Below are 21985 nucleotides of genomic sequence, written 5' to 3' on the forward strand. Positions count from 1 at the left end.
TATATATTTATTTATTTTCTGCTCCATCTCAGTTTTTTGTCTGCCTTTGATTTCCATTTGTTTACCATGAAGTTCCATATGACTTAAGACATCTTGTGTTTTGATTCAAAAAGGAGGAAAGCATTGCTCTGTATGTGCCTTTAGAGGTATATTTATTTATTTATTATTTTTTTTTTTTTCTGCTCCATCTCAGTTTTTTGTCCGCCTTTGATTTCCATTTGTTTACCATGAAGTTCCATATGACTTAAGACATCTTGTGTTTGGATTCAAAAAGGAGGAAAGCATTGCTCTGTATGTGCCTTTAGAGGAAATCACTAATGGGAAAAGTGAACAGTGAGAGCGGGGAATGGGCTTTTGGTCAGTGTTGGCACAGAGGGTCTTTGTAAATGTGTTTTGGGAGGGTTTCTGCTTCTCTGTTGCCCTACCAGCTATTTCAGACTCTGAAACCCAGATGTCAGTGAAGTGAGAAGTGCACATCTCTATTTTAGAGTTCACACTACACAGGATGTGTTAAGTGCACAAACATTTGTAGAAACTTGTAGAAACACTCTCTGTTCTTAATTAAAAGGGTAGTTCACCAAAACATTAGTATTTGTAAACAGAAGTTGTCATTTACTCACCCATAAGACTTACTTTCTAACATGGAACACAAAAGGAGACTGTTTTCCATACAGTGACCAGCAGGGGCTTTTTGTCTTGCAATATGAAACTAAGAAGTTTTTCAATTAAAATGTGAAGTGTCACAGAATTCTGGGAATGTCAATGTACAGTTTTTCACTGTAAATTAAGATGACTTTTTCACTTTTTAAAAACGGTCAATTTAACAGTAATTTTCTGTAAATTTACATCTTTAGATCTACTATTTCTCTTTTACTGTTAAAATTCGAGTACATTTTTGTGTTCCATGTCATGAGAGTTTGGATTTATTTGTTACTCCTGTTAATCATCATTCTTCATTTCCAGGTGCAGACATGCCACCATCTCACAGTTTTTTGGCAATCAGAAGCCAAACTGTGCCGGCGCGTGTGACTTCTGCCGTGACCCCAGACTCGTGCGCGCTCAGCTGGCGAGAGCAGCCGCCCTCAGCACCAGAACCGGCCCGGCACAGAGCGCGGAGCCCAGGGGGCCGTTCGGCTTCGACCCTGAACTGTACGCGGGAGGCAGGAAGGGTTACGGCATTGAGAGGTCAGCTGACCTCTTACTGAAGCAGCTGTACTGTATGATCAGCGCTGTTAGTCTGTGGAGACTCAGAGCTTCTGTGTGTGTTCAGATGTGATGAGGAATGGGGCAATGAGGAAGATGACTCCGAGAAGAGGAAGAAAGAATTCGGAGATATCTTCAGGAAACAGATGAGCATGAGAAGGGTGAGCACACGGACAGGGCACTCTTTGGCAAAAGGACAAATGCTGAATCTCATGAAAACATGTCCAGGTCACTTTTCTACCAGAAATGTTACTCAAGCCTGTTTCCGCCACTGAATAAAAAATAAAACAAGGTAAATGTGACTTTTTATCTCACAATTCTGATTTATTTTTCTCAGAATTGTGGGATATAAACTCATAATTGCGAGTTAAAGGGATAGTTCACCCAAAAATGAAAATTCTGTCATTAATTTCTCACCCTCATGTCATTCCAAACCCGTAAGACCTTCATTCTTCTTCGAAACACAAATTAAGATATTTTTGATGAAATCCGAGAGCTTTCTGACCCTCCATAGACTGTAAGGGAACTACCACGATCAAGGTCCAGAAAGTTAGTAAGGACATTGTTAAAATAGCCCATGTGACTTCAGTGGTTCAACCTTAATGTTATGAAGCTATGAGAATAATTTTTGTGCACAAAGAAAACAAAAATAACAACTTTATTCTGCGATTTCTTCTCTTCCGTGACAGTCTGCTGCCATTATTGACAGTACCACGACGCATGTTTTCTTTCACAAAAAATATTCCTGCAGCTTCATAAAATTACAGTTGAACCACTGATGTCACATCGACTATTTTAATGATGTCTTCACTACGTTTCTGGTTCTTGAACGTGTCAGTTGCATTGCTGTCTATGGAGGGTCAGAAAGCTCTCGGATTTCATCAAAAATATCTTAATTTGTGTTCTGAAGATGAACGAAGGTCTTACGGGTTTGTAGCGACATGACTGAGTAATTAATGACAGAATTTAAATTTTTGACTGAACTATCCCTTTAATTTTCAATTCTGAGAAATTTACTGTTCGTACTATTTTACTATTTTCGTACAATTTCATGTTTAAATCTCGCAATTCTGACTTCATAACTCGCAATTGCGAGTTACAAAAATTGTATTCAGTGGCAGAAACGGGCTTCCATAAAATACTTCATTACCAGCCATGGATTAATTTAATCATATAACAAGTTCCACAGTGAAAACAATGAGTTTGAAGAGATTGTCATGATGATAGAAACTCAACATCATTGTTTTGAGGACTGTTATATTTTGTTGTCTTTGTGCAGGATTTTTGTTTTAGCTTTGACAAAAAATGCTTGTCACTGAATATTATTGCATTGCAGATGGTTAGAACACAGTAGTGAGTGATTTTCATTTTTTTATGGTTTTTGAAACTGATTCCAAAGTTTGGGGTTGGTAAGATTTCTTAAGTGTTTTTGAAAGGAGTCTCTTAAGCCTCGTGCACACTGGGACGATTATCGCTAGCGTTTTTCGAGACGTTTTTCTACGCGTCTTTGTGTTCATACCAAGCAGCAACCTTCCGGTCTCTCTCGTGAAACCAACACGGCAGAGACTAAAACTGCAATTCATCGACTGGCCACAAAAGGGAGTCAGTCCCATAGACCAGAGGTCCCCAATAGTGCTGGGTGGTTTGACCAAAAATGTAAATCACGGTATTTTTTTTAATTATACTGGTTTCACGGTACATGACGGTATTTTTTTTTCCATGCATGACCGGGTGTTTACCATATTTTCTACTGATTGAGAGAGGAAATACTGCAGTATATTGACTTAGAATGTCCTATTTTACTGTCATGATGAGTGAATATTGTCAAAAAATACCACACTAAATAGTGACTAAACACGACCCCTTTTAATACATGTTAACCAGGAGTCACTCTCATTTATAATCGCGGCATCGTCTGATAAAATCAACATGCATCTACACTAAAGAGCGGCTATGCGGTTGTTTTGGCTATATTACTTTTTTGTCTCATGCAGCGCACTGCCTGCGTCTGAGTAACCAACTAAAAAAAAACAACAAACAAAAAAAGTGCATGTGATATTAACAGACGAACTACGCTCATATTTATAATTATAGTTCTACAGCTTCAGTTTCTGAACTTTTTCACACTTAGTAACACATACAGCTGTTCCCTCACCACAGTGCAACAGTGAAAAGGGACCCCTTTCAAACAGTGTCGCGTTCCGAACGTTGTTTAAGCGACATACACCGTATGTCGTATTGTCGTATTGCTGTATTTAAAAAAATTAATATCATTAAAAAAATAAACACCGGTATTTAGCCTGCCATAGACTCCCCATGTTAAAATGCCCAACTTTACAGCAGAAAAAAATATGTTTACAGCCTGGTACAAAAAGTGGTTTTGGTCTATATAGCTAATTTTGCCATTCATGACAACTGTAAGGGGGGTGAATTTTTTTATAACTCATCTGTTTAAATTATATTAAGCCTTAAAGTTCTGCATAATTAAGGGCGTGGCCACTTGAGTGGCAGGTGGATTGCTGCTGCTGTCACCGCCGTCGAGCTAGGTGGACGTGGTTTCAGCAACCTGCTCCCTGCTCATTTTCGATTATCTGTGAGTGACGCGCTGCCAAGATGGCGACGGCCCGCTCCGCCCACTTTGAGCTTCAAAAACGCTTTTCAGAAACCTATGGGTGACGTCACGGACACTACATACAAACAGTGTCGCGTTCCGAACGTTGTTTAAGCGACATACACCGGTATTGCTGTATTTAAAAAAATTAATATCATTAAAAAAATAAACACCGGTATTTAGTATGAACCGGTATACCGCCCAGCATTAGTCCACAACCACTAGGTCGCAACCCACTACGGGGTCGCAAGAACATTCTGGGAAAAATAGATATAACACTCTGTTATTTATTTATGTTAATGATTGTTCTAATTATTCTGTATTTTCATTGTATGCGATTGATATGGAGCAGCAATTTGACAATTTCATGTTAAATAAGTAGCTAAATGAAAGATTGCTCTGATCTGTCACATATTAGCAGTTAAACGGATCGCAGTTGATCCGTAATACGTACGGATGAGACCCTACCGTTCGGCACGCACGTGATTCACAGATTAATTTGCCAATTTACACGTACAAGCAATTTTAAACCACAAGAAGAAGAAATGAAAGAGAGCTCAATTCGTTATGCACGCGTTCTCGCACACAATCAAAGCGCGCACAAGAGACGTGTTTCAGACAGCGCGGAAATACCGAGTTGCGTATACATACACATAAAAAAAATTATATATATATATATATATATATATATATTAGGCTATATATATATATGGTCCGTGAGAATATTTTCCAAACATAACCGGTCCGTGGTGTAAAAAAGGTTGGAGACCCCTGCCATAGACTCCCCATGTTAAAATGCCCAACTTTACAGCAGAAAAAAATATGTTTACAGCCTGGTACAAAAAGTGGTTTTGGTCTATATAGCTAATTTTGCCATTCATGACAACTGTAAGGGGGGTGAATTTTTTTATAACTCATCTGTTTAAATTATATTAAGCCTTAAAGTTCTGCATAATTAAGGGCGTGGCCACTTGAGTGGCAGGTGGATTGCTGCTGCTGTCACCGCCGTCGAGCTAGGTGGACGTGGTTTCAGCAACCTGCTCCCTGCTCATTTTCGATTATCTGTGAGTGACGCGCTGCCAAGATGGCGACGGCCCGCTCCGCCCACTTTGAGCTTCAAAAACGCTTTTCAGAAACCTATGGGTGACGTCACGGACACTACATACATGTTTTTATACAGTTGTTGGTTCATACCCAAGCGATTTTCGCTGGCGATGAGCCGAGTGAACGTGCAAATTCACTCCCTGACATTAGATGGCGCTTAATGGAAAAACAGAAATACCCCGGTACACAACGAATCCTATTTGATCTGCAATTCCTCTCCATAACAACTCCTTTTGTGCTTGAGCGCCACCAAGTCGTGTTTTACTGTAATTTCAGCAGCTCCAGGCACATAAACAAAAGCGCCAATCTCATTGGTCGGCCAGTTTTTAACGCGGCGGAAAAACAGAAATACCCCGGTACACAACGAATCCTATTTGATCTGCAATTCCTCTCCATAACAACTCCTTTTGTGCTTGAGCGCCACCAAGTCGTGTTTTACTGTAATTTCAGCAGCTCCAGGCACATAAACAAAAGCGCCAATCTCATTGGTCGGCCAGTTTTTAACGCGGCGCTTTTCAACCCAAAAAAACGAGCGATAATCGTGCGCGATAATCGTCCCGGTGTGCACAAGCCTTTATGCTCACCAAGTCTGCATTTATTTGGTAAAAATTCACTATCGATACACTATTGATATTATTACTACTATTTAAAATAACTGTTTTCTATTATAATAGATTTTCTAATGTAATTTATTCCTGTGATGAAAAGCTGAATTTTCAGCATCATTAATCCAGTCTTCAGTGTCACATGGAATCCTATTTGATCTGCAATTCCTCTCCATAACAACTCCTTTTGTGCTTGAGCGCCACCAAGTCGTGTTTTACTGTAATTTCAGCAGCTCCAGGCATATAAACAAAAGCGCCAATATCATTGGTCGGCCAGTTTTTAACGCGGCGCTTTTCAAACCAAAAAAACGAGCGATAATCGTGCGCGATAATCGTCCCGGTGTGCACAAGCCTTTATGCTCACCAAGTCTGCATTTATTTGGTAAAAATTCACTATCGATACACTATTGATATTATTACTACTATTTAAAATAACTGTTTTCTATTATAATAGATTTTCTAATGTAATTTATTCCTGTGATGAAAAGCTGAATTTTCAGCATCATTAATCCAGTCTTCAGTGTCACATGATCCTTCAGAAATCACTGTAATGTGCTGATTATTTATTATTATCAATGCTGAAAACAGTTATGCCGCTTTATATTTTAGTGGAAATCGCGATACATTTTTTCAGGATTCTTTGAAGATTAGAAAGTTTGCAAGAAGAGCATTCATTTGAAACAAATCATTTATAATAATATCTTCACTGTCACTTTTGATAATTGAATGCATCCTTGCTGAATAAAAGTACTAATTTCTTTCAAAAATCCTATAAACCCCAAACAGTAAAATTACTGTAATACAGTTTATTCCAATAAAGTATTGTAGTAAATACTAACATGATGCATAAATACTTTAGAATTATTTTTTTACATTACAATAATGATAAGTTAGGGAAAATGTGCTCAGATTTAATGACATGCAATCACACAAGTACAGTGATACATTCACATGAAAAACAACTCAACTACAATCCCCCTTCGCTTCACCCTCACAGTCTTGAGTCTGTGCCAGAACATTCCTCCATATCTCTCGCTCTCTTTCCTCCACATGTGTTTTCCAGCTGTGTGTTTGAGGCCTCCCCCATAAAGCTGAGCTGGACGGAAGAGAATTCTACATGATCTTCAGTTTTCTTTCTTTAGAAAGCAAGAAATCAAAACACTTTTTACTTTCTCGATACAAGCTGCATATTACAGAATCATAGACTTTGAGTTTTGCACAGGCAACACCACTCAAATTTCTATAAAAATCTTGTCGTTTATTATGAATTTATAGTACAAGCAGTCACTTATGTATTTGGGCAGAAACAGTTGTTGCTATTAGGAAAATACAGAGATTTAAACCAATCATGCTGTCATCAACTTCTCCTTTGTTTTCTTATTTATAGACTTCAGATGTGGCTAAAGAGACGTTTGTTCCACCAGGTCAGTTCCAGAGTTGTTACATATGTAATTTTCCGTGCTCAGGACATTTGATTCAATAAATTCGACAATGTGTCAGTTTGCAATCCTGCTGATGAAGGCCAACGTCCTGCAGTGTTCAGCTCCAGCCAGCTCCAACACACTTGTCTGGAAGTTTCTGAAGACCTTCATTAACCTTGGTTCAGGTGTGAACTCTGCAGGACGGTGGCCCTCCAGGAACAGGTTTTGGAGTAAAGCTTCACGTTGTTCATGTTTTCTCAGATGCTGACTGCATGTTGAGGGATGCCAGCAGTCAGAGAATCCCCAGACTCACAGTGAAGGTAAAACACCACATCCTCAAGACTGTTTCACGCTCATTTGAAATACTTAATAAGAGGATAGATTATTAAACGGCATAAAACAGGTAGTCTGTTATGAACAGTGCTGCCCTCTGCTGGCACACATGTGCACTAGAGTCTCAAACTGTGTCTGAAACCTCTGCATATTCAAAGTCTAAACTGCGATCAGGATATGATTGGTTGAGCTGAAGACTCTTTGTTGTTTTGTGTGTGTTTTAGAGCAGGGAGCACTGCCTGTCTCTTCTGCAGGAGTGTCTTACCAATCATAGGGGGGCAGCAGAGATTTCACACAGGTAATGCAGACATCAAACACCAACAATGAATGCCGCACTCCTGTCTTATTGTTGCAATGCTATATCTTTTTGTATTTCAATATCCTCCTGAGATGCAGCAGTTTCTGTCCATTGGTGGTGGTGTGTTTTTATCAAGGATAATACTAGGGCTGCAAAACGATTAGTCGCGATTAATCGATTCAAAATAAAAGTTTATTTACATACTATATGTGTGTGTGTACTGTGCATATTTATTATGTATATATAAACACACACACATGTATATATTAAGGAAAAATATGTTAGATTTCTATGTAAAATATTTATTAAATTATATAAAAGCGTCTGATAAATGACTAAATAAATATACAAGTACATACAAATATTTTTTTAAATGTATACATATGTGTGTATTTATATATACACATAATAAATATACACAGTACGCACACAAAAAGTACGTAAACATAAACTTTTATTTTGAATCGATTAATCGCGACTAATCGTTTTGCAGCCCTAGATAATACACACACTTATACAGTTCAAAAGTTTGTACGATTATTTTTGTCTCTTCTGCTCACCAACGCTTTATTTATTTGGTCAAAAATACAATAAAAATGGGAATATTGTGAAATGTTATTACTATTTAAAATAACTATTTTCTATTAGAATTTTCAGCATCATTACGCCAGTCTTCAGCGTCTCATGATCCTTTAGAAATCATTCTAATATGTCGATTTGCTGCTCAAGAAACATTTCTTAGTATTATTCTGCTGTTTATTATATTTGTGGCAAACATTATTTTTTTTCAAAATTGTTTATAGTTCAAAAGAACAGCATTTATTTGAAATAAAAGTCTTCTGTTACAATATAAGTCTTTACTGTCACTTTTGAACAGCGTAATGCATCCTTCCTAAATACAATTATTAATTTCTTCAATCAATCAATCAATCAATGTCACTGATCCCAAACCTTTTGAACAGTTGTGTATGTCCATTTTTCAGATCAATCTTGATATATCTTGCGAAGAACATCCTGGGACTTTCTGTTGTCGTAAATGTTTGGGGACATGTCCTCAAATATAATATTAAAAGAAATATGTATTATTGATATTATTAATAAGTCAAATTTAGTTTGATATCATTTGTAATGCTTATTTTGATTTATATTCTTTCCATCACACACGTTTTCTCCTTGTGTAGCTCTGACACACTTGATCAGGCTGTAGAAATAGAGCACGAGATCTTCAGAGGCAGTAAATCAGCAAACCTGTACAAGGCTTCCGTTCTCAAGAGAGTGAGTGTTACTAATGCTCGGCTGCGTGTTAATCTCATCTCATTTAAAACGAATTGTCTGTAATATGCATTTATCAGTGACATGTTGCAATAAATTCACATATAACACTCTCCAGGTGTCAGAGATGAAGAAAAGTGCAGCTGCAAGTGTTGCTGAAGAGAAACAGTCTGAATCGAATGAAGAGACGGCGACCTGCTCTTCATCATCTCAACCTCTAGACGGCTTCACTTCAGCCTCTCAAGTCTACTCAGTGAGCCAATCACAGTTTGTCCTTAAAGACAGGTGGAAATGCAAACTTAAAATGTGTTTAAACTAGTGCTGTCAAAGGATTAATCGCGATTAATCGCATCCAAAATAAAAGTTTTTGTTTACATACTATATATATATATATGTGTACTGTCTGTATATATAAATACACACACATTGTGAAAATATTTACATGTACAGTGGGGCAAAAAAAATCTAAATTATATCATATATAAATATATTTAATATATAAACATAAATTTTGTTTTCTAAATATATACTGTATGTATGTGTATTTATATATACATAAAAATATACACAGTACACATACATATAGTATGTAAACAAAAACGTTTATTTTGGATGCGATTAATCGTGTATATATAAATACACACACATGCAGGTATATATTTAAGAAAAATATGTTACGTTTATATATTAATTATATTTATATGTAAATATTTTCAAAATATATGCTGTATGTGTGTGTGTTTATATATACATAATAAATATACACGGTACACACACACATATTACGTAAACAAAAACTTTTATTTTGGATGCGATTAATCGCGATTAATCATTTGACAGCACTAGAAATAATATAGTGCTGTATTTTCTGGGATTCAGTTGGACCATGAAACGCAATTATAGAAATTGAAGTTTAATACTGTTCTATCCACAATGAAAGCAGACAACTGATAAATAGTCGTCATCTTTTTCATCACATTCTAGCTGAAGAGGAAGCGTGTAGGAGCGGGATTTCGTGGCTCGTCCAGCCTGTTTCAGACAGCTGGAGATCTGCTGAAAAACTCTCAGAAGGAGACGCTTGCCACGGACAAAACACCTGGAGACCCCATCTGTGAGGAAGAGGAGGTGGAAACAGGAAAAACACCGAAGATGAAAAGCAGTAAAACAACTCCTGCTGACTCGTCTCCCATCAAAGCCAAAACCAGCACGACTTCCTCCCTGAGCAGCCCCAGTAAAAGACTCACTAAGAAACAGCAGAAACTAGCAGAAGCGGCCAAAGACATGCGCCGTATATCACAGTATTTCGGAAAAAAGCAAGTGGACACCACTCAGACGAAAGCAGGAAGTGTTATATCAGAGCCTGAGGAAGAAAGATCTCAGAATCACTCTCCTTTACCAAATCACACCGACTTAATAACAAAGAATAGCACGTCTACAGATGTAGAAAGCGTCTCAGAGAATGTCACTGCTGTTCTTCTGCAAAAGAGTCCATCTGCAGAAGAGACGGCCAGCCGAGACGGGACGCCCGTGAACACTGAGATCACAGCGGTTCAGGGGTATGACGGAGGAAGACGCTGTCTGAGAGCAGTTTGATATTTATTTAACATGACTTTTGAATGTGTTCTGAACTGTTGTTTCTTTGTCCAAACAGAGAGACTCACGAATCTGATGCCCACGGAAAATCACCAAAACAAGTAACACCACAATTATTCTTTATCAAAGGGGTCATATCACGAGAAACATTGTAAAGGGACCTTAGGGAAACATTTAATTATTAAAAAAAAAAGTATGATGTATGACCCCTTTAACACTTTTTAGGAGCTGTTTGTCATGTCAGTAGTTTTTATCCGTACGTTTTTTTGATCTGTTTCTTTTCCACAGTCACATGAGAACGGATCACCGTCTCCTCCGGCGAAACGCAGCCACGTGATGAAGGACACTAAGAGAGTGACCTTTGACCCGGTGGTGCAGGAGACGCAGTTTGACACAGTGAATGGAGACGCCGCTGAGATCTCACAAAAGCCTGTGACACTCAAAGAAGCTGCTGATATCGTGGTGCGATGCCTGGATCCGTTCTACAAAAAGGGCAAATTTGCAACAAAGGTGATTTTTCTCAACTGTTGGGTCGCACGTCTGTTCTGGATGACGAATGCTAACAACAAATGTACAAAAAAATAATAATGCTAACTTATAAAATAATAATACAAGAATATAATAAAAATAATTTTTTTAATTTAACTATACACTAATGTTCAAATGTTTGGGGTTGCTAAGATTTTTTAAATATTTTTGACTGCATTTGGTACAGTGTCAATGTAAGAAAAAAAGAAAGAGGGATGGCAGACTTTTATTAGACTGCGTTTCATTTTGAATCATTTCCCCCAGGATTTGTTCAAATCCTTTGCCCGTTTCCTCTCCCATCTTCTCACGGAGGGAAAAACTGCAAATCGAGGCCAAGGTGAGACTATCCTTAACCTCATAAAAATCCAGCAACATCATACATTTTTCAAGTGCTGATTTAGCATTGCTCGTCTTTCCCCACAGTGAAGATGGAAGCAAAGAGCCTCATCAAGGGCTTCTTCAGCAGGATTCAGCGCTGTGAGAGCGAGACAGATTGGAGACACTTGAAAGTCGAGGACAGATAGCCATCTTGGTCATTATGTCCCTTCATCCAAACCTCTGGAGCTCCACCGATCCCTTTATTGTCAGAGATGCCGTGTGTTTAGCAGCATGCTGCTGTATATCTCAGGTGTATGGTGGCGGCCTACATTGCACATTAATATGAACTGCTATGAAAAATGCTGTTTTATTTTTGAAGTCAAGCAACAGACGCCATAACATAGCTGTTATGTAGCATTAGTTGCTTATAAAGCACTCAAAGTAGTATGAGCTGTAATGAAAACTACATTAAAAGGCAAATGTGCACAAATGGAAGAATTCATGCTGAGTAATTTATGGGGCGTAATTGGTAAGTTGCTTGTCTTTGCTTGTCCGGTTTTTCCAGCAGCCTCGGTTGCCGAAATATTTTCCACATTCATTTTCTCCACAGGGATTACAAAAGATTCCTACATGTTTAGGCCATGAACCAAACCAACCAACTCCCAGATGAATCACAACAATAGATGTGTCCCAGTTTGCATACTTATGTACTATTCTATGTCATTTTGTAGTATTAATAGTGCGATTAGTTTATAATTCCAAAACAAAAAAGCGCATGCAAATACCAGATTAATGCACTTAATTCGATGAAAAAATGAAGTGTGGAAATGTTGCAGCTTTAATTACTTCATGGTGGAGGAGGGGCTCCAATCAATCAGATGTTGGATGACAAAAGAGCCTTATAACATTCATACACTAGACGGTAAAGTCCATAGTGTATAGTGTGTCATTTGGAAAGCAAACTATTGTAATCTTGTACTTTTGACATCTTTTATGAGTGCAAGAACTGCACATCAGCATTGCATATTGATATAATGATTTTCACAAGACTGATGGTCATCGGACTGATGGTTTCAATGGTCATCGGCATCGTAAATCCTCGAAAGTTTTTTATATTTTGATTTAAAAAAAATGTATGTACATTTTTAACACTATACTTTGTATTGTACCACCTTTGCATGCAGTTAAAAAACTAGTTAACGCTAATGCGAGGGTGTTTCTAATGCAGCGTTTCTGGGAGGGGACGGTAAATTTGCCATTTTTCTCTCTTCTGACTACTTTTATCAGCCTCTCAATTTTTTTCCTTTTTTTGGGAAAATCACGAAAACACTATGGTGGCGTTTTTCTTTTGCTTTTTGAGCAACTGGGAATGCAAAAAAGTAGATTTGTGGTACTCTCCCATTCACTGCTCTCGAAGTTTACCCAACTATGACGACTTCCGCTGCTGAGAAACCCGGAAATGTGGAAAAAGGTCCATTGGATCCGAAACAACTGCTGTTGCTTTACAGCGCCTTTTGCTTCTGTAGTAACCGCAACTTCTCTGATTGGTGGATCTCTCTTTAGGATTATGGGTAGTGTAGTTCTTCACTGGGAATTCAGCTATTAACGCTTTTGTAAAGTATAGTTCACACTGCCTTCTACAGAAGGATAAATCATCACTTAACCTTTGAGGTCTGTCTTGAAATGTATATGTTATTGTTAAATATCAGTACTTTATGAAGCAAATGAATGGGGTTTTTACTGGGAGTTAGGAACCCGGCTGTTTTTGGTTCAATTCTCAGATATTGGTTGCCAACGTCTCTTATAATTCATTTGTCTTGTTTTTTTTCTTCCTTTGCACTTAAGAAATACCCAAGTCTCATTTCATTAAATCTGGGTTTGTGCTATTATTAGGCACTACTAAAATTACACCTTCAACCTGTTGTTGTAAATTGAGTCATGAATATTAATAACCTTAGGCGACCTGTCAGTTAATTTCTCAGTGGCCAAGTTTTTGCTCGTGCGTAATAAATAGAACATGATGTTTGCATATCTGTGTCAGTCCAGATGCTCAGCATTAGCTGAGTCTGGTTTAATCTCCTCATCATAAACTGGGTCTGCAGTGTCAAAGCATTAGTGTGTTATTCTCACCGTAGCGAGTACAGATGCATCAGCCAGACAAGGATGATTGTGACCCTGCACCACAAAACCAGTCACAAGGATGCATTTTTTGAAATTGAGCTGAAGAAATAAGCTTTCCATTGAGGTATGGTTTGTTAGGATAGGACGATAGTTGGTTGAGAGACAACTATTTGAAAATCAGGAATCTCAAAAATATTGAGAAAATCACCTTTAAAGTTGTCCAAATGAAGTCAAGTGCAGTGCATATTACTAATCAAAATGAAGTTTTCATATTTTCACGGTAGGAAAGTTACGACATATCTTCATGGAACATGATCTTTACTTAATGTCCTAATGATTTTTGGCATAAAAGAAAAATAGATCATTTTGATCCATACAATGTATTGTTGGCTATTGCTACAAGTATACCCCAGCGACTTAAGACCGGTTTTGTGCTCCAGAGGCACATTTGGGCTTGTTTTGTTTGGATAATGTATGGTGCACTGGTCTGAATTTCTTCTGTGTTATTTAGTGATAGATTTATCCAGCTCAAACATTATCAGCTAGACTTAGAAAAGAGTTGTTCCCTTATCTAGTCATTATTAGGAACAACTGGAAAAGCACTGTGAACTCATTGGTCAAATAGGAGCCATGTACGTTTGATTTCTGGACTGAATGCTGATCATAAAATGCAACCGCTGTTTCACATTTCAGATTGGATTTATTTTCCAGTAGTCCGATCATACTCAAAAGAAGTGCAATTACTTCAATGTCATCACGTTGTGTCTGAATGAGAAGAGGATGGACGGCACAGACACGCCTCTCTCTGTGGGTTTAGGATGATGTCATTGCCCTCCGGATTGAATCGCCGTAAAATGCTGAGCCATAGAACAGCCCGTGACCGATCTCTGTGACTTTCAGGACACGCTGTTATGCTGCACTCTAGAAGTGATGAGCCAGGAACTGTATTTTTAAATCTGAGAGAGCTGTCCTGTGGTTGTGCAGTCAGTGGGATTGGAAAGGAAGGCAAATGGAGAATTTGGTGGAAAGGGAATCTGGAGCAGTGGTCTTTTGGCTGAGGAGGACTGCAGAGGTGCTTCGTTGGGAACGAGTCTAGTTATTCCTCTCTGGAAGTAATGAAATGACAGCGATCTTTGACTTTGACATATCCCAGATTAGATTCAAGCAAAGATTTTATGTTGCTATATAGATTTTATTTTTTTCTAAAAATGAATTTTCTGACTATAAATGTTGCCCTGCAGGTAGGGCTGCACGATAAATCGAAATGGAATCGAGATCGCGATTCGACAGAAGCTGCGATTGTCATGCGTATCTTTCAGTGAAGCACGGTTCTGTGATCAGTAGTAAATCTTTATCCGAAGGCCAGAGGGCGCTCTCGCGCTGAAACTCCAAATACACCTCGCAGAAGAAACCCATAAAATGCCAATCGCTGCAGCTGAATAAACAAGATTCAGCTGCTTTCATTGATTCAACGTGACTAATAAACGCACGACTACGGCAATATACGGTTTATCGGAGTTCTTATTATTATAATTTTCATTAAAATAAAGTATATTTATAATGCAATGCCTTTATCACTGCTTCGAATACTATGAAATATGTTGCGTGCCTTATTCTGTGTAAGAAGCCACATCATCTCACAGAAGGATTTATTTCAAACACTCGACTGACGTTATGAAGTGAGTTTGGAGTAAAAATATGTTATTAAATGTGGTATTTTCACATGCTTTCAGATGGAGCAGCATTTACTTCACAGAGCCGTAGTTCACTGAGAAGCTATGCAAACAAGCTGTCATTATCGCAAACGATTTCTTCGATTTCATAATCGCGCAATAAAATCGTCAGCGAATATTTATATATTTTTTTTTGCGTAACTTGTCAGTGAACTTCGGCTATGTGTAGTTAATTCTGCTCCATCTGAAAGCACGTGATGATGATTTCCTTCTGATTACAGAACCGGCATTACTAACAAAATGCGCATAACAATCGCATTCGATTAATTGTGCAGCCCTAGCTGCAGGTATAAAACACACCTGTGATATAAATGAATGTGTCTTGACATTGTCTAAGAACACTGCTTATCTGCAGTAAGCTTACCAGTGTTATTTTAGTATCATTGAGATGCTATTATAGTTTGTATTAATATTTAAAATGAGTTTTTATTAGTGCTGTCAAACGATTAATCGCATCCGAAATAAAAGTTTTTGTTTACATAATAAATGTGTGTGTACTGTTTATTTATTATGTATATATAAATACAAACACATACAGTAAATATTTTTACAATATATATACACATGCTGTGCAGCCCTAGCTGCAGGTATAAAACACACCTGTGATATAAATGAATGCGTCTTGACATTGTCTAAGAACACTGCTTATCTGCAGTAAGCTTACCAGTGTTATTTTAGTATCATTGAGATGCTATTATAGTTTGTATTAATATTTAAAATGAGTTTTTATTAGTGCCGTCAAACGATTAATCGCATCCAAAATAAAAGTTTTTGTTTACATAATATATGTTTGTGTGTGCTGTGTTTATTTATTATGTATATATAAATACAAACACATGCTAGTGTATATATATTGTAAAAATATTTACTGTATGTGTTTGTATTTATATATACATAATAAATAAACAGTACACACACATTTATTATGTAAACAAAAACTTTTATTTTGGATGCGATTAATCGTTTGACAGCACTAGATTTTATAGTTCCTGTTTTACATTTTCATTTTAAAGCTTTAATAATTTTGTTGTGTTTTTAATGAAAAATTGTAACAAAACAATTTAAAAACTAAAAATGATAATTTTATTAGTTTTACATTTCTATTTTTTCTTATTAATTTTATTCTTGCTTTAATTTTAGTTAAGTACATCAAGTTAAACTACATGAAAATGAGATGTTGCTTTTTAAAAAAATTTTTTGTTTGTTTCTGAAATAACTGTGACTTACTGCTTAAACCCATTTTAGCTTAGTATAATGCTTAATTTCTCTATACTTATTTTAGTATGTTATCGTATGTCGTCTTATCAACTGCATTGGCTCGCCTGCACCATTATTGTAATATGCTTTGTTTGCTTGTAAGACACGCTTCAGAAATGCATCACCAGCTACAGGAAGGCCTCTAACAACCATGTTTAGAGGCATATTTTTTCACAATCAAATTAGCTGAGTAATATTCATGCACTTTGTGCTAATGGTCTAATGGAGGCCTAGCACACAATCTCTTGCAGAGACACCATATTGATCTGTTTCAGACTCTCTCAATGGTCAAAGCAATCCATCATGAGGGGAAATGCTGTTTCAGAAAGTGCAGAGTGAAATATCACCATTGCTCAGTGGCGTTTTGATAAATATCACAATGACACTATAGTTTTGGAGTGGATTGGTGGTGTTCACCCTAGGGGCGGAGACAGTATGAGCGCAGTTTTATATCACTTCACCCTAAAGAGTGATTTAGCCTGCTGACCCAACAGCACTCGGCTTTAGTGTGGATTCACTCTGCCGCAGCCGTGGAGGAAAGAGAGAGATCATGCGGTGGGTAGGATTCAATATTTGACTGAGGGGAATTAAAGCTGGATGATCTGATTAGGACTCCAGACACCACTGTCTCTTTTGAAGGGATGATACAGATGGTCAGGGTAAAGGTGAAAGATGACATACTTTGCCAAGAGACACTTCAGATGCAAAGAGCACTAAGCACACAATAGATGGAGATAATCAGCCTTTATGGCTGATGACACATCTTGTAAAATAGAAGTTTTGTCTCTGCACATTTTCATTTTATCATGCCATGTTTTTAGTCCATTATAGTTACATTTGGTCACGTAACACATAATTATGTGTGATAAGCTGGTTACTTGAACAGTGGTGTTTGCTAAGGCAAACGCTGTATTGCTCATACAAAAGGGATTTAAACAAACCTCTAACCAAAACCATTACACTTTGGCTCGTAACTCGTTGTGCTATAGATATTATATAGATGGTGACCTCAAATTATTTGGTTGGTTGAGAAGAAATGTGTGTTATTACTAAGCAGCCAGTCTCATGATGGTTTTATGAAATATTTTCATCTTATTTAGCCTAAATTCTGCATTCAGTTCAATTGAATTCATAAAAACCTTAACATTTTAATAATTTATTAGAATTGAACTATAATAGTGCCCTATGAATATTTTTTTTTCTGTGATGTATGATTTAATACAAAATATTATCAAAAACAATGGTATCCAAATAAGTGCATACAACTTAAACAAAAATGTATTCCTTTTAAAATGTAAGTCTGAAAAATTGAAATTGTTTTTGGCAGACAAAGTTCTGCACAACAGTTTTACTGTTTAAATTAAAACATGGATGAAAAAGAGTTCATATTGTGTGATATTCCTTAAAAAATAAGGTTTTATTCAACTGCATTATTGATATTATTTCTTTGAGAAGTTCTTTGTACAGTAGTATAGTAAATTATGTAATATGTTTGTCATCATTGCTTAAAGTTAAACCAAACTTTTATTTTGACGGTTGTAGTGAAGACCTTTGAGTTTCTGTGTATCTGATTATTGTTTTATCAAATGAAATGGTGAAATGTTCTTAAAGTGACTCTTAAGCCCTGTTCACACCAAGCACGATAACTATAAAGATATAGTTCCAAAAATCCAGTCCACACTACAACTATAACGATAAAGGCACAGGAATCACTTTCAGAACGATTTTTTCCCAGCTGATGAACGAAACAAACATTGGCAGCCAATCAGAATCTATCCTGCTGTGACGAGCTCAAGAATTTAAAGCGGCAGACGCAGGTACGCTTAGAATAAACAGACGATATCGTCCGCTGGTGTGGACGCTAATATCGTTATCTTTACAGTTCTCGTTCTTGGTGTGAACGGGCCTTTATAGAGCAGCTCTGGAGAAGACGTTCATGTGGTGTATCAGTGTTGGCTGCATTACTAAGTAATATATTACTTTTTCCTTGAAAAAAGTAAAGTAAGGGATTACTCTTAATTTTTTTTGTTATTTAATAACTTCTGATGTAACTGCATTAAAGACTGTGTAGACTACAGAACATGTAGTGGAACATGTGTGGTTTTCACATCACAATTTAACATCTAATGTTAAAATGTATGTAACCTTTAAATACTTTGGTCCGTTCAAGAGCAGTTTCATATTTGTATTTCAGCAGCACAGATACTATTCCACATCGCCATTTGATTAAATGTAAAGCCCTCCTTTTGATTTGTTCATCCACTTTTTGCTGTGAAATTCTGTGTTAAATAGTAAATTGCATTTTAAGGACTGGATTCTGTAATTCTGTCCACGTTTTCCATACTGCGTGAATCATAGGTTGTGAATGGCTCTGCTCTTGTTTTGGGTTTGCTGTCATGTGTTGTGTGTGGATATAAAACCACACATGCAGAAATGTTGAGTGCACATGAGCCCTATATATGTCGTCCAGCCTCAGGCGAGTGAGGCATGCTGAGCTCGTGTGCCTGGTAACGTGCATGTTAGCTTGAAAATACTCTTCAAAAGAGCAAGTCCTCTTTGGGAAAGTTAATTAAGGAAAAATCCTTAATTGGGATGTGGGTCCTCAGAGATCACAGCTGACCTTGTTTCACGGCTGTTACTAAAAATGTCTGAATATCAGATTGTGCTGTTATTATGAGTGATGAGAATTCACTGCTCTGACATGAGACCAATAGTAACGTGTCAGTAATAGAGTAAGGATGCACAATAATCATAACCACGCTATCTGTATTTTTTTTTTTTTTTATTATGCAAAATATTTCAAAATATTTTTGCCTCGATTATCATGCTAATTAGGTTATGGCTAATATCACAAATTATTTTGTCCCCAATATAAAATAATGATTAACCCATAAAGGTTTTTTTTTTTTAACTGATGGCTTTTATCTAGAGAGCAGATTGGTAATATATAATAATGCAAAGATGTGCACAACATTACTGAATTAACATGTATATAAAATACTTTTTCTTTAAAATCGTGGCAAATTTTGAGACTAGTCAGGATGACCACTTATGTGAATTGACACTTTTATTGGCGTTCATGTTAAAAAACACACAACTGGCCAATATGTCACTCTGGGGTTTGTTTCCCAAAAGTTTTGTTTGCCAACTATGGTCATAAGTTCCATAGAGAGCAACATGGTTTAATGATTTGGTGTTTCCCAAAACCATATTTCCAATGAACATTGCAAACGTGTGTGGTTGAAACTACAGCTCTTGACCTGTTAGTTAGTATGAGATCATGCTCTTGGGTAAAATAAACAAGCTAACAAATGGTACATTCTGTATATTTTATTCCATATATACACATTTCATTCTATGTCTTTTAGTTTGTCAAGAGAATGAAATCACCATTATTGAAGAGTGCACATGTGTGAATGTGCTGTAAATATCCTGGAGTATGACATAACCAACCCAGGCTCATTAGAAATACGTGCCTCTAAATACATTTATGCAACACTGTTATTTTGTACCTTACTGCACGTTTCGTGGCAGTTTCAAAGTGAAACGTCCAGTGAGTGGCACTAAAACGAGGGTTCAATACGTGACCCTGGCACGTATTGCTGTTTTTATTATGTTGCTTCTGGTACGTTATCATGGTGGTTCATAATTCAATAAATAACCAGGGAATGTCGCTAAAAGTCAATACTCTATCGTGTTGGAAATATCCCCTACACCAAACCCAACCCTAAACCTACCCGATAGTGTTAACCAATGCAAAACTGGTATAAAAAACGCATTTGTTGATGCAACCGTGCCATTTGAACTTCCTTATATGCAGGTTTTTGTGTAACCGTAGTTTTACGGAATTCGCACCCGAGCTCTTCACCTCACAAGTCGAACTCTGTACTGCGTGAATATATATATTTAATTTACACAGTGAACAATGTAGTTTTTTTTAATAAGCTACATTTGATTGCTTTATACAATGCATGTAGCGTTTCTTATTTATTTGTTCTATTGTAGTTTTTGTCCTATTGCTTGTAATTCTTATTTAATTCCTGACTGTTTACTTGTCTTCAGTAAGCTTTTTTTTGTGATATTGACACTGGTGACATAGGAATTATGAAATTTCAATGGTATCAAAAATGTTGATGTCATCAAGACCTTACACTGGAAAAAATTATACTACTTTTTTTTTTAAGGTAAGAGGTTGCAAACAATTTATTTTAGCTATATTTAAAAAAGAATGCTGAAAGTTAGTCAACTAAATTTGTTTATTTAAATGTAGCTAAAATGAATTGATTGCAACCACTTACCTTAATTTTTTTTAGTAAATTCAATGAATCTTTTTTTTTCAGTGTATTTAAAGCAAAATAACTATATCGGGATATATATCTTTACTATGAAATAGAATGACTTGTATCGTGATATTAAATGTTGGTCATATCACCCACCCCCAGTGCAAACAGAACTATAAACAAACCCCACATAAAAATGAGAAGCATTGTCTTCAGGAACAGGTAAGGCTATAAAAAAACAAACAAAAGAGCACTAAATATATAGTTCAGTCATGAAACTCTAGATGGCGCAGGCAACTGGTTGTTAACGTAACCGATGATATTCAGCGAGTTAAACGACTTGGCACAAGCTGATTGGTTCATACTGCATATGCAGCCAATGAGCTTACTGCCTTGCATTTATATGGCTGGCTAGCATTCACTTGAGATTCCTGCAGCGCGCTTTCAAAGTTTCTCTGAAACCCTCCACCTTCCCCAGCTCCACCTGTATAGATCTGCTATGGGTTATGCTATTTGTGCAGCAGCAGTATGTCTTAAATACTCACGGCACCGTATCGCCAATTAAAACATCGTCTATATGATAAGGAACAAACACAAAACTAGTCTGACGCGCCCTTAAAAAAATTTAATGACCAAATAAAAAGCGTATTCACTAATATTTACAGTGCTGCTTATAGCATATTTTGCATATATGGCATGACGGGCTTATGCATGTGTCTCTTTGTGTCAGTATTTGACCAAGCAGATGGAGATGTTGCGCGAGATGAACGAGCAGCACGCTAAAGTGTACGAGCAGTTGGATGTGACGGCTCGAGAGCTGGAGATAACCAATGAAAAACTGGTGCTGGAGAGCAAAGCTTCTCAGCAGAAGATCGACAGGTGAGCCATACGCTGTCATAGCATCATGGGAACCACACTACACAATAGGGCCTTTCGCACGGCTTTAGTTCCAGAACTAAATGTACGGTACTAAAGTACTGGGACGATTTTGCGCGTACTATTTCCCAGTACCATTTAAAGGGTTGCATTTGCACCGACAGTGTGTACTAAGAAGTGATGTAAGCCGGTCGACAGCGTCGTCATTTGTGCGCGGCGTTCAACAACAGAATGCATAAGTTTAATTCGTAACTTTGGATGGAGACATTACTGATTTATTCAACTACTGAAGTTCAACTCTCTTAAAACATCGTCTATATGATAAGGAACAAACACAAAACTAGTCTGACGCGCCCTTAAAAAAATTTAATGACCAAATAAAAAGCGTATTCACTAATATTTACAGTGCTGCTTATAGCATATTTTGCATAT

At 37.0% G+C, this 21985-nt stretch overlaps 1 protein-coding gene across 1 annotated transcript in view; it reads left to right on the forward strand.

Moving 5' to 3' along the window:
• Positions 1-12294, forward strand: part of recql5 (RecQ helicase-like 5) — a 41274-nt gene extending 28980 nt beyond the window's left edge. The window contains exons 10-19 of the mRNA XM_016229525.1: positions 6911-6947; positions 7206-7264; positions 7502-7575; positions 8757-8850; positions 8966-9100; positions 9832-10403; positions 10499-10541; positions 10729-10950; positions 11233-11305; positions 11392-12294. Coding sequence (XP_016085011.1) covers positions 6911-6947; positions 7206-7264; positions 7502-7575; positions 8757-8850; positions 8966-9100; positions 9832-10403; positions 10499-10541; positions 10729-10950; positions 11233-11305; positions 11392-11492 — 1410 coding nt within the window. The 3' untranslated portion in view covers positions 11493-12294. The remainder of the gene's footprint in view (positions 1-6910; positions 6948-7205; positions 7265-7501; positions 7576-8756; positions 8851-8965; positions 9101-9831; positions 10404-10498; positions 10542-10728; positions 10951-11232; positions 11306-11391) is intronic.
• The last annotated feature ends 9691 nt before the right edge of the window (positions 12295-21985 follow it).

This window comes from Sinocyclocheilus grahami, unplaced genomic scaffold (genome assembly GCF_001515645.1).
Source record: "Sinocyclocheilus grahami isolate Dianchi unplaced genomic scaffold, SAMN03320097.WGS_v1.1 scaffold353.1, whole genome shotgun sequence".
Lineage (NCBI taxonomy): Eukaryota > Metazoa > Chordata > Actinopteri > Cypriniformes > Cyprinidae > Sinocyclocheilus > Sinocyclocheilus grahami.